Here is a 12,717-nt window from a genome sequence, read left to right as displayed (position 1 = left end):
CACACACACACACACACACACACACACACACACACACACACTCGAACACACACACACACACAGAGGGACAGAGAGGCGAACGAAAAACACTGAGCACTCGAGCACGCTAGATCAACCCACTAACGCAAAAGAGCTCCAATTTACTAGGTGGCAATTGACAAAAAGTCAATTTTTGTCAAATGCCACCGCGTCACTCGGTGGCAAATGACGCTACCATTCTCCACCCCCTCAGGTGTGCTGCACACAGTAGGCCTTAGCAGACACACACAGAACAGCACAGGAAATAACTTATAAGTTGTAGAGATACGGCTAATGGGCTGGGTGAAGGCCATTTCACACCATGAACAGCAAAACAACAGTGAAAAAAAAACTGAACTAAAAACAACGTTCTCAGGCTTTTCTGGGATGGATGCATACCAACTTCAACCTGGACAAATAACAATGCAGAAAGCTTGAATGCGGTCCTTAAACATCTCGTGTGTTAGACTCCTCAGCAACTTCCACAGCTGGTTGATGTCCTGCGCAATCTTGTTCTCACATAGAATGCTGAATCACTGCATGCGCTTGTGGGAATCGGAGAACATGTCCTGGCACCATCATATGTGCACATGGTCATGTCGCCAGAACTGTGGGACACACTGTTAGCCGAACAACAAAAGCAGAGATATTGCGGATGCTGATGCCGCCTGTGCGCAGAGCAGGAACTGTGACTTCAGGCAACAAGACGCTCACAGTCAACAGTGCACCAAGCAAGTCAAAGAAACCTTGTCTACAGAAACACAGAAGGAGCGAGAGAACAACCCTAGGGCACAACTACTAACAGAAATTCCTTAGTGAAGCAAGTAAAACAATGTCATGTTCCTTGACACTTTCAAGATGTAAAATTGTTAACTTAATTTTTTATTTATCCATGTCAACTTGAAACTTTATTTGAAAAACTTGCTTTCTTAACATGCACCTCTCTGTAAGGCCCTTGGACCCTAATTTTATTATTAGCCTCCTACGTGCAATTTAACACACTCTTACGCACATATTCACATACACCCTCTTAAAAACTCACGCTCTATCCTCGAGTTCACAGTGAGCCTTTAAGCATTTTGTTCCAATTCTTTGGACATCAGGCAGAACAGACATGTCTGATTCTTATTGGGAACCATGTTGTTCCCATACATTCTGATGAATGTCAAGATCTCGGCATATTTTGTAGCACCTGTGGTGTCGTTGGCACATCATGCTGATCTTTTTACTTTGTGAAAAATGTGTTGTCATTCTTCACGTTTTATTTTTCAAAACCTCATTTTGAATGATTTATGGGCCCAGGAATAACCATGAGTTTTTTTTCCTCTAGCCTACTTGTAATTCATTGTGTCTACATTAATTTATGTAGTCTATTTATGTTTTTTGAGTGAGAATCACACCAAATGCAGTTTGAGAACTGCTGAGAAATAATGTATGAATTTCGTTTTGTTTATTTCTACAAACTTTAGACAAGCAGTTGATCACAGGAAAACTTACTGCTCCTTTATCTGACATTTGTTCTTTTTGAGTGTGTGTGTGTGTGTGTGTTTGTGGCAGGGGTAGGGAGTTACATCCACTCACAGTATTTTATATCATTTCCTAGTACTTCTTTCTCTGTCATGTTCTGAAAACTGAATGCATTGTTTATTCTATAGTGGTTAGATATAGAGCTATGATGCTTCCTATTTTTGTAAAATTTTTAAAATGAATTGTAACAGGTACTGTATTTAAAATGTCATGAATTTTAAAATGTGTCTGGTTGTAGAGGGACACATATACTTTTATTGTAGGCATGAAAAAATGCAGTCACATTTCAAATATACGATATTTTTGAGTAGCACAAAATTGCAAATATTTCACTGGAAAGCGAAGGTAGAAAACTGCTAAACGAACTGGTGTGAAAAATATTATCTACTCCGTTTTGTCGACTCTGTAAGCAAGCTCATTACTGATTACATGCCATTATGTTTTCCTTACGGTTTACTCAACATTATCAGAATACAACTTATACCGGACAGTTACAAAATAACTTGACTACATATCTTCTGTAATATGACGTGCATGTTTGAATTGTTTGTTGGCCTTTATGTGTTTGATTTTTTTGGTGTTTGATTTCATAACCTACGCGCCCATATGGTGACTCTTCAGATAGTGAGAAGCCCCATCGTCTACTTCTTTACTTTCCCTCTGTTGTTTCTATTTACTTGTTACTTTTTCTCAGCACTAAATGACCATTATTGTGTCGATGTGCTTCTCTTTTCTCAAAAGAAAAGTAAAGAAAAAACCCAAACAATACTACGAACAGAAAATAGACGTCAATAATAAACACCACTTTTCGGGGCATTCCTCTAACAGAAAATATACATTGAAAGTAAATCACTCTTTGGGACAGATTGGGGTAGTCTGGGGTAGTCCGGGGCACAAAGTTACCCGACCCCTCATGAGTCATTTCCTAACCACATGCGGTAAGCCACCTTGGGCCTAGGTGATTTTATCGGTCTGCAAGAGGTCAGGGGGGAGTCTGTTACCTCATGCCCACCCCGGGGGGGGGGGGGGGGGGGAGAGAATAACGGGTCATTTGCTATTCTCATCAGAGGTGAGAATATAGGTGGCCATATAAATAACCAGTAACTGTAATGTAAGTTTGAGAGGATTTCTGTAATGAGCGATCTCTAAGAAACAAGAGTAGAATAGAATGAAAGAGAGGGTTAGGGATAGGATTTTGGGGAAAGGGTAGGGTTAGGGGTTGGGTCAGGGTTAGGGTTTGGTCTCTTCTGTAGTCTTTATTGTGTTTGTTGGGGTGGTTGCTTATTACAGAAGTCCTTCCATTTATAAGTTTTACCATTTTTATGTAAGTAACTAACTATTTTAATAGGCCTTCTATAAGACTATCATGTTATAATAACCTTCACCTTCTACCTTTCAGTAATGGTATTTTATTAATCATGTCATAAGTTAAATATAACTCCTGCAAGATTTAAAGCAGTTTTACAGATTATTGTAAATCTTAGTAGGCTTAATCAGTTTTAGTATAGATTAGCACAGTCTATACTTTGTTTCAAAAGTGAAGTTATCGTTTTGTCTCAGTTTATCGTCATTGACATGATCTGTTGCAGTCAGAAATTATGTTAAAGTGAAAGAAGAAAAAGGCACTTTTGTTACTTTGAACACTTTTTGGTAGAAATCATGATTTAACCAAGTAACTGATGAGTCCAATAGAAATAAGATTTTTATAATAATTACTATTTAAAGAAAAATGAAGTGCCCTACCTTTTTTGGGCACCATAATCTGTTGAACATCAATGGATGATATAACAAGCCATTATATGGCTTGACGAATGCAAATGTGATGGTATTTCAAGTTTAAAGAGTGTTGTCAACTAGAAAATCTTGGAATTACCATCTCCTTTAGATGAATGCTAAAAAAGTTTGATACATTCTCTTGAGATGTAAAGGGACAGGAAGAGTGGTGAAAAATAAAATCTTGCTCGTGGTGCGGAAATTTGAACATTAATTTCAAGCCTATTGTAGTGAAAGAGTGTTGTTGCCTTTTGCTTATGATTTATCTTAAACCATGATGCACACATAACAATAATTTTGCGTGTATTCACAGGGGTCACCGAGGAACTCCTGGACAGTGTCCTACAAACAAACCTGGCCATGCTTGCAGAAACTCTGGCTCAGTCATCAGAGATGAGACAGCATCTAGGAACACACGTGTGTAACGTCATTCAAGAAAACGCACAAAATTCCGGGGATGTTGCGGACAATAAAACAATCAGGCAAAGATTTACAGCAACTTGCCTGCAATTTCTCTCTACCTTGAAGAGCAACCTTGAGTCAGAAAGGTCTGCATCTGATGTCTCCCATGCTTCTTCGGATGATACAGGGGGTAAAACTCCGTCTGGAAAAGGTAGAGGTTCCAGCCAGACCTGTCTTCCTCCGGGTTCGTTAAGCGTTGTACAGGAGAAAACAGTAAATTCAGCCCTACAGTTCCTACTGGTATTTGGTTTGAATCCATTCCTGATGTCTGGTGTTGGAATTCCTGTGTCTAAGCGCCTTGGGCCGGGTCAAATTCTGTTGGCGTCCATTCATGACTACAATGAAGAGCTGTCAGATCTAGACAGAATCAAGTGCCTGTTGCCTGTGGTTATACTCTTAGAAGACCTTATTTCTGAACCCTCCTTGAAAGAAATAATAATTAACAACTACCTCGCAGATATGGTAGCAGCAGTGCTACAAATTAGGCATTGTGCAAAAGTTCTTTTGCAGAAAACAGGTAATAGAAATAACTCAGGTGATGGAAACACAGAAAAATGTTTAAAGGTGTGTCCAGCAAAGCCGTGTAGAGCAACAACACCAGCTGATGGGTCTGCTTCATTAGAACCTGTTTTGACTTCAAGTTCAAGAACTCACCTACAGCCCAGTAGTCTTTCAAGCGTTTCACATTCCACTGCTTATGAAAGTGCACAAAGGTCAGAGCAAAAACTGTCCTCTGAAGAAGTACCCTTGGGACTTCCTCTACTGGTGAGAGTGAATGGGGAGGAATGGGGTTTGCCCCGAGTGGTGGAGTTTTGTGGTGCTGAGATTGACAGAACGGTGAAGTCTTCTCCCGTTGGCCAAGTGCTTCAGGTGCTTCTTATGCTGTCTGGTGGACAGAAGGTATTATTGACAATCTTCTCAGATTTGAAATGCTTTTTCCCAAACTTGTACCAAAAATAATTTTTTTAATTCCAATGTAACGATAATTTTTAAATGAATATTGTATGTTATGGAGATGTATAGATCTAAATTTCGATGTTGGACATAATTTGTTCGAGCCAAATTGCCTGTAAGTATTCTTGAGATCACTTACCTGTTTACTAGGAGTCTGGCCCTATTCTTTCCCTTGTATTTGCTTACCTCTCCCTGGTCCCTAGCTTTTTAATTTGCTAAACCTTTGAATATATTTCTAAAAGGGATAATTGGGAAGGGTACTGTTGACAAACAAATTGTGATAATGTTTGTGCGTCAGGGAGGGAAACGGGAAGAAACATTTTCTAGTCTAATGAGCTTTTAATAGCTTTTTCAGTTAACTCAGTATATTGTTGTTGTTTCTTTGAATAAAAAAGATGAAGTTGTTGTTAAAATTCACTATTTATATACACCAACTAAACAGATATGTTTCGCCAGTAAGCCTCTAACCCATGTAGAATCAAATTGTCAGAGACGGCTACACAATGGTGAAGAGAGATGTGATTGTCTTAGACAGGTGAATGTCTTGGACAAGGTCATTGTAATATTATTTTTAAAATGTAAAGCCAGAGGTGGGAAGTGGTCGTTTGTACAGGTGATTTTCTTGAACAGGGAGCCGTTAGAGTAGGTTCAAATGTATTCATGTTCTTTTTTTCTAGTGACATTCTAGATTTCAGGTTTGACTGTGAAGTTACAAAGTGTAATGAGAAAAAATGCAAGAGCAAGTCCTTTGAAAGAAATATTTTTTTAGCTTTTTATAAATATTATGCTGAATACTTGAATGTAGAGCTGAGGTCTTAGGAAGATGGGGTGCTACATGCTTCCTCGCCCCTCTTCATAAGGGTCCATTTCAGTGTAGGCGCCAGCTGGTTGTTGTAGTGTCTGATGGGGTCTCGCAGGCTGCTCCTCGCCTGCCTTCACCAGGCTGTGTATTATGCTGAGTCGATATTTAATCAAAAAGATGATCATCTTGGAAATGTAACACAGGAATGTCTTTCTTGTGCAGCTGTGTTCCATCCAGATGTAGCCCAGTTGTAGTTATTTGTACTAATATGTTGGCCTATCTCTCTTGCAGTCAGGCCCAGCTGGTGGTGTGAAGTGTCCAGTCTGGTTCCGGCGGACAGTGGCGGGAATCCTCCGCGACGTCATCATGGAACCACCAAATGTCCAGCATCTCTTGGTGTCATTTGTCGGAGGTCTGTACTCTCAGCGTCTGGCTTGTCATAGTGTGCTGTAGATTCTGTCGTTGATTAAATTTTTTCTGTGAAGGATTGTCATGAGAATTCTGATATAATGGGTGGTTCTTCTTCTTTCCTTTCTGTCTGTCTGTCTGTCTGTCTGTCTGTCTGTCTGTCTGTCTGTCTGTCTGTCTGTCTGTCTGTCTGTCTGTCTGTCTACCTGCCTGTCTGTCTAGCATTTTCTCTAAATTAAATGACTGCTATTGTTTCTGTGCTTGTCATTTCCCAAAATACACCGGTTATGTTTTTGTAAGATTTTTTCTCATGATCAGACATCTTCTTCTTTTTCATTTTTGAACTCTGACTTTCTCTTTAACTAAAAAAAAATTTCTTACTTCCAGCAAGATAACTGTTTAGGAGGCATGGTGATTCAACCTGAGCTGTGTGTGGGGGAAAAGGAGGAGCAGAGTAAGTCTGATTCCTGTAAGGACTTCTCTGTTGACATCCACCCCTTGGCGCTCATATGACCGTATGCAGTTGCGAGCGCCGTTAAACCTCTACTAAAACAAAAGGAGGTGTTTGGAAAAATCCTGCCCATCTGGGGTCAGAACTCTTGCTCTCTACACGGATGGTGAAGAGCCAATTTTGCTGTTGACAAGGGTCGAGTCATAAGACTCAAGAACTGCGATGCTTTGCCCAGCAGTTTAATAGAGATCAAATCTTTTATTCATTCAAATGTCAGCTTAAGTTATTTCTGTTTTTAGTTCAATGAGATTTTATAGATTTGTAGTCAGGACACAAAGATCTTTTTATGTGTTGTATTTGTGAAGCGTTCGAAGCATGTGTTTTCTTATTGGGGTTGAGTGCCATAAAAATGTCATAAATTAATTATTATTGTTATCATCATTATTATTATTATTATTATCATCGTCATCATTATATCATTATTATTATTATTATTATTATTATTATTGTTATTATTATTATTATCATTTTCATCGTTGTTTCTCCTTCCCTTTTACTGAAGACCAAAGCCTGGACTCTGTGAGCACGCAGGAGTGGAGGAAGTGTGTGGCGGTCGCTCAGGTCATATCTCGTTGCCCGGTCACCCCTGCCAATGTGGAGCGGTTTTACTCCTCGGTTTCTCAGCAAGTGAGTCATGGTTTCCTGTGGTGCTCTGAGGCTGTGCTTTTCTTCAGTGTTGTTTTTGTTTGAGTAGTATTTGTGTGGCAGCATAGGATAGTGAAATCAGGTGCTTTTCAAATTAATGAAATTAAAAAAGACTGACATCTTCTGATTGGACAATTTTTAAAAATTTACATTTTGGCCCCAACACCTTTTATGTCCATTTAAAAACCAATATCTTTCAGTTGGTGAGTGGTTAGCAGGTGTCTGATGTGGTTTATTCCATCTTTCCTTTCAAATGTCTACCGTCACCTCTCCTCCTTCTTTTCTTTGTATGTTACTCTCTAGATACACTTCTTGTCTTCAGCTCTTATAAGACCTATTTGCCTTGCAAGTGCCGTGAAACTCATGCTAAAACTAAAACTAAAACTAAAGCCTCTTGTAACACTTCTAGTCTTTGGCACTTATATGACCTAGTTGTGTTACAAGTGCTGTGAAACTTCTACAAAAACTTATCTTTCAGTTGGTGAAGGTGGTGAGGGCGGAGATTAAGGGCATCTCTCCACTGATCCTGCGCGCCGTGGGGTTGACCGTGACCGAGCTACATAAGCTGCAGCCTGAGCTGATGTGTCGCGTCTGTTTTGTCCCGCTGTTGGCGCCGCTGGTCAAGTGCTCTCTCTCACCAGGTCAGTGGTCACTGACCTCGCTGTTGGGTGGGGGTGTGTGCCAGTGATCCTCATATTCTCTTGGCCTCTGTGTGGTAAGAGGTTTGCAACGCTCAAAACTGCATGAGGTCATGTGAGCATGTGGGACTCAAGTTGGTTGTTTTCGTGTTTGTAATTTATCATGCGGTGTTGCCAACCTTTTTGACAAATAGACAAACGGAAACCTAGACTCTCAGGACATGCAGGGCAAGGCTGTGATTTTTTGTGAAATTGTTTATTGGTCTAAATTGTCCAGGTGGATTTGTTTATTTGCCTAGGTTGTTCCAGGTGGATTTTTTAATTTTTCCCGATTATTCCAGATGGATACAGATTGTTCTAGATGGATTTGTTTATTTGTCTAGATTGTTCCAGATGGATTTGTTTATTTGTCCAGATTGTTCTAGGTGGATTTGTTTATTTGTCCAGATTGTTCTAGATGGATCCAGATTGTTCCAGATGGATTTGTTTATTTGTCTAGATTGTTCCAGATGGATTTGTTTATTTGTCTAGATTGTTCCAGGTGGATTTGTTTATTTGTCTAGATTGTTCCAGGTGGATTTGTTTATTATGTATAGATTGTTTCTGATGGATCCAGATTGTTCTAGATGGATTTGTTAACTTGTCCAGATTGTTCCAGGTGGATTTGTTTATTTGTCTAATTCGTTTCAGATGGATTTGTTTATTTATTGCAACTGGTGTTTTCTGATATGTATTGGACCTATTGGCTGTTTGTTTGTTTTTGTTTGAGTCCAGAGCAATAAACTGACATAATAACAATCATGTAGTGTAGGGAAAAAATGTTAGTACGACTGGCAGAAATGACAAACAAAGAGAAAAGAAGAGTGACCTACCAGTGGCACCCTCCATCCCCTTATCCACTTGTGCCCAATTAACCTCATGTGTCTTCATCGAAGGATGGAAAATGTGGGCCAGTTCAGCTCAACTGTTTTTGCTTTTTGTTTCAGAATGCTGTTTTCAACTACTTCTTATGTCATGATTTGCTTGTTGCTGCTATAATTAGAAGTCTACCAAACTTATTGCTTCATCTACACGGGGCTCCAGTGGCTAAGTGAGTAGTGAGTTCAGACTCAAATGAAAATGTCAAGCATGTGTCGGTCACACAGGGTTCAGAAACGTGGTCTCTGGGTTGTGTCCTTGAGCAAGACACGACAACCCTAGCTAAAAACAAACAGGGCGCTGTACAGTGGTGACCAGCAATGGCATGTTTGTTAAATTGTTCTGTATTGGTGTAATTTTATTTTTGTATGTATGTATTTATGTATTTCTAATCATGTACATATGTATGTGTGTTTGCCATTGTTACTCAAAATTTCCCCGCGGGGATCATTAAAATGTAATTATATTATTAATTAATTAATTATTCATTATCTTATTTTCTTTCTTCTTTCCAGCAAAACAATATGGCAAAGACGGGGCAGTGGTTGTTACAGAGAATGTTTTCACTTCGTGTGTCGGATGTTTACACAGAGTGAGTAAGAGGGGGGGGGGTGGTGGAGGGCAACAGGGAGAGGGGGATGGAGAAAGAGAGAGAGAGAGAGAGAGAGAGAGAGAGAGAGAGAGAGAGAGAGAGAGAGAGAGAGAGAGAGAGAGGGAGGGAGGGAGGGAGGGAGGGAGGGAGGGAGGGAGGGAGAACTCTTTATGATTCGTTTGTTGCCTTTTTAAAAAAATAGCTAATGCTACACACTGGCTTATTAGTTGGTGGTTGGCAGGTGCTCTGGTGTGGTTTGCTTCTTCTTTTCTATCAAACATCTATCATCCTTATCTCCCCTCCTTATTTTTTGTGTTTGTTCCTCTCTTGTAAAACCTCTAATCTTCGACACTTATATGACCTTATTGTTTTGCAAGTGCCGTAAAACACTTAATAAAACTTAAACTGGCTTATTATGGTGTGTCTAAAAACACCCTTGCCCAACACTATCCTCTGCTAGTAAATTTTGTATGTGATAATGTGTGTATGTCTGGGGGGTATGTGTGCTTATGGAGTAATGTGTGTGTGTGTGTGTGTGTTAGTGCGCGTGCGCGTATGTGTGTGTGTGGGGTATGCTTGTGTTGTGTAATAGTCTCATAATGTGCCTTTATTTTTCTTTTTCTTTTTTAGTTCAGTTGAGTGCTAATTTTGCATTGAACAATGCTTGGAGCCTTCTAGGGAATAGGCATTATATACAGTAGTCGAATCTGATCTAATGGCCACCTGTATAAGACAATCACTTGCGGGTTGTTTTTTTGAACATTATAATGACTCCGTGTAAGATGTCCATCTGTCTAAGATGGCAACTTTTCTCCTAGTCAATGGGTTGCTGTCTCAGACAATTTTTGACTGGAAATTTTCACTATTATTATTATTATTATATTATTATTATTATTATTATTATTATTATAAGTCATATTGTTGTTGTTATTATTATTATTATTATTATTGTTATCATTATTATTGTTATCATTGTTGTTATTGTTATTGTTATTATTATTATTATTATTATTATTATTATTAAACATAGCGCTGCTTTGCAAAAACATGACAATGTTGTTTTGTCAGATCTACATTGGTGGTCAAGAACCAGACAGTCCTGTGCTGGTCACACTACAGTCGGTGGTCGGTGTGCTGTTTGATGTCTTTGTCCAGTCTAAGGACGGAGTCACACAGCTCAGGTTTGGACAGACTTAGGAGAGTCAGTAAAAGATAGTATGTGAGACATTATGGTGAAATCAGGCCCTAGTCAAAATAATAAAATTGAAGAAACTGGCATTTTTCCGCTTGTTTGGCAATATTAATGAAATTTTTGTCTTTTGGCTCAAAACCTTTTGTGTCCATTTGAAAACACATTTCTGTGTGGATTTTACTGCTAAATGTTGAGTACATTTTCAGTTTCCACGGACTCTCAAGCTATTGAAATAACCAAACTTTGGCAGCCATTTTTTTGTGCTTATTTTGCCTCTGAAACAAGGCAACCCCCACCTCCTTCAATTACAAGTATCTTGACTTGTATTCAAGATAAATGGATATTTTTTTCATCGTGTACAAGACGAATGAACAAGCTTTAAGATTATACCAATAACTCCACGTGGCCAAAAATTGGCAGGTGCCTAATTCCACCACATCGTAACCCATATTATTGATCCATGATGGAACTTTTGGGAGATATACCAGAACATCAACATACAAAGATTCAGTATTAACACAGAGATGCACGTATTACATTCATGTTCTGTGATACAAGTACAATGATTCACAGCTCACTCACACAAGCGTGCCCTAACAGTATAACCCTTAAGACAATGGATGATTGTCTTAAACCATTTGGACTTGGACTGTATATGTTAGGCATGCTGACTTCTTGCAATCCACAAATGGAAATTTCGGCCCAAAATTGACAGAGGAGCCAAATTATTTGTACATTTTCTGCTGATACCATTTTCTTCAACGTGAACATGTCTTTCATAATTTCATATTTATAAATTGTACTAACCCTATCTATAAATTTGATGTATCTATCTATAGCAGTACTGCTAAAAATCGGAGAAGTAACTCATATTTGTCAGTATGCTTCTAGAATATATCTCGTATACATTTCTCCCCTTAGACGGCTGAGCTTTGACCTGGTCCAGGCTTATGTTGCCAGCCTTCCCATGGAGGACGCGGTGACTTGTCTTCTCTCCGTGACCCATGACCCTCGGGCCAGAGACACGACCTTGACATACGCCGGCCTTCACAGGGACGTGTTGTTGACCCCGGGAGACACTGGAGGGTTGCAGGCCGTCTACAGCCCAGGCTTCAGGTGCCCACTTTGTTTGAAACATGTAGATGTATGGACACTTCATAATGTGGGTGGTTGGTGGGTGATCTGGTGTGGTTTTCTCCTTTGTTCCAATCGAACATCTATCGTCCTTATCTCTCCTTCTTTTCTTTGAACTTTGGTGCTCAATGATGATTGTCTGATTCCACCGCAATCACCCACCCACAGTAATTTTATATTTGTACATATGAGTTTTCTCACTCTGTCAGGTTTACCACGATCACACGCGTACGATAATTTTACTTTTGTACTTGTGTATATATGAGTTTTCATCCTCTGTCAGGTTTACCGTGGTCACATACACATATGGTAATTGTACTTTCGTACGTGTTTATATATGAGTTTTCTCCCTCGGTCAGGTTTACCGTGGACTCGCTGAACACCAGAGCGGAGGCTGTCATGGACGTTGTGGCCGGCCCCGGGCTGGAGTCTGTCAGGTCTAGACTGTTTCTTCTCTTACTGGAGGTAACACAATGTGTAGCAGTTTTGACTACAGCTACAGATGGGGGTTGCAGATATATGTGTGTATAAGAGTGATCAAATCTATTTATTAATTCAAATGTCAGTCTAATTTCCTTTTTGTGTTTAGATTAATGAGATATGATGTGGAATTTTAGCCAGAACACAATTTAGTGTTGTGGAGGTAACGTGTAGTAGCTTTGACTACAGCTTTTTTTTTAGTACACATTTTCTTTAAAAAATGGCACTCTTTTTCAATGCTCCGGTGATCTACAGGCATAGGGGTTTTCTGTTGTGGGGGGAGTGATGGGCTGGTCACTGGCCTGAAAATCATCATCATCATCATCATCATCATCATCATCCTCATCATCATCATCATCATCATCATCATCATCATCATCATCATCATCATCATCATTATCATTGTATAAAGAAGATATTAAAACAGTTAAGACCTTGTTGCGTTTCCAAAAAATATATATTATCCACAGTTCAACGTTTCGCCCTCAATGGGCTTCCTCAGGAACATTCACAAAAATAACTGGCAAGAATCTAGATATACACATGCTATAAAAACTAAAGTGCGTACATACATGTCTCAACATTTAAAGGAGCGGTGAGAACAAATCGCAAAGGCCAGAGAGAAGGGAACAATAAAGCCAGAAGTGGTAGAGAGAGAGGGGG

General features: G+C 39.5%; 1 protein-coding gene across 2 annotated transcripts in view; it reads left to right on the top strand.

The window, feature by feature from the left end:
* Positions 1-12,717, top strand: part of LOC101849648 (transport and Golgi organization protein 6 homolog) — a 29,545-nt gene that overhangs the window by 5,637 nt on the left and 11,191 nt on the right. For both annotated transcript variants that reach the window (XM_013088103.2, XM_013088104.2), the window contains exons 2-9: positions 3,632-4,680; positions 5,828-5,948; positions 6,958-7,082; positions 7,579-7,741; positions 9,172-9,248; positions 10,317-10,429; positions 11,362-11,556; positions 11,934-12,039. In XM_013088103.2, coding sequence (XP_012943557.1) covers positions 3,632-4,680; positions 5,828-5,948; positions 6,958-7,082; positions 7,579-7,741; positions 9,172-9,248; positions 10,317-10,429; positions 11,362-11,556; positions 11,934-12,039 — 1,949 coding nt within the window. The remainder of the gene's footprint in view (positions 1-3,631; positions 4,681-5,827; positions 5,949-6,957; positions 7,083-7,578; positions 7,742-9,171; positions 9,249-10,316; positions 10,430-11,361; positions 11,557-11,933; positions 12,040-12,717) is intronic.

The sequence above is a fragment of the Aplysia californica genome, unplaced genomic scaffold, assembly GCF_000002075.1.
Source record: "Aplysia californica isolate F4 #8 unplaced genomic scaffold, AplCal3.0 scaffold00686, whole genome shotgun sequence".
Classification (NCBI taxonomy): domain Eukaryota; kingdom Metazoa; phylum Mollusca; class Gastropoda; order Aplysiida; family Aplysiidae; genus Aplysia; species Aplysia californica.
Note: the sequence above shows the minus strand (reverse complement) of the source record. Positions and strands in the feature narration are given on the sequence as shown.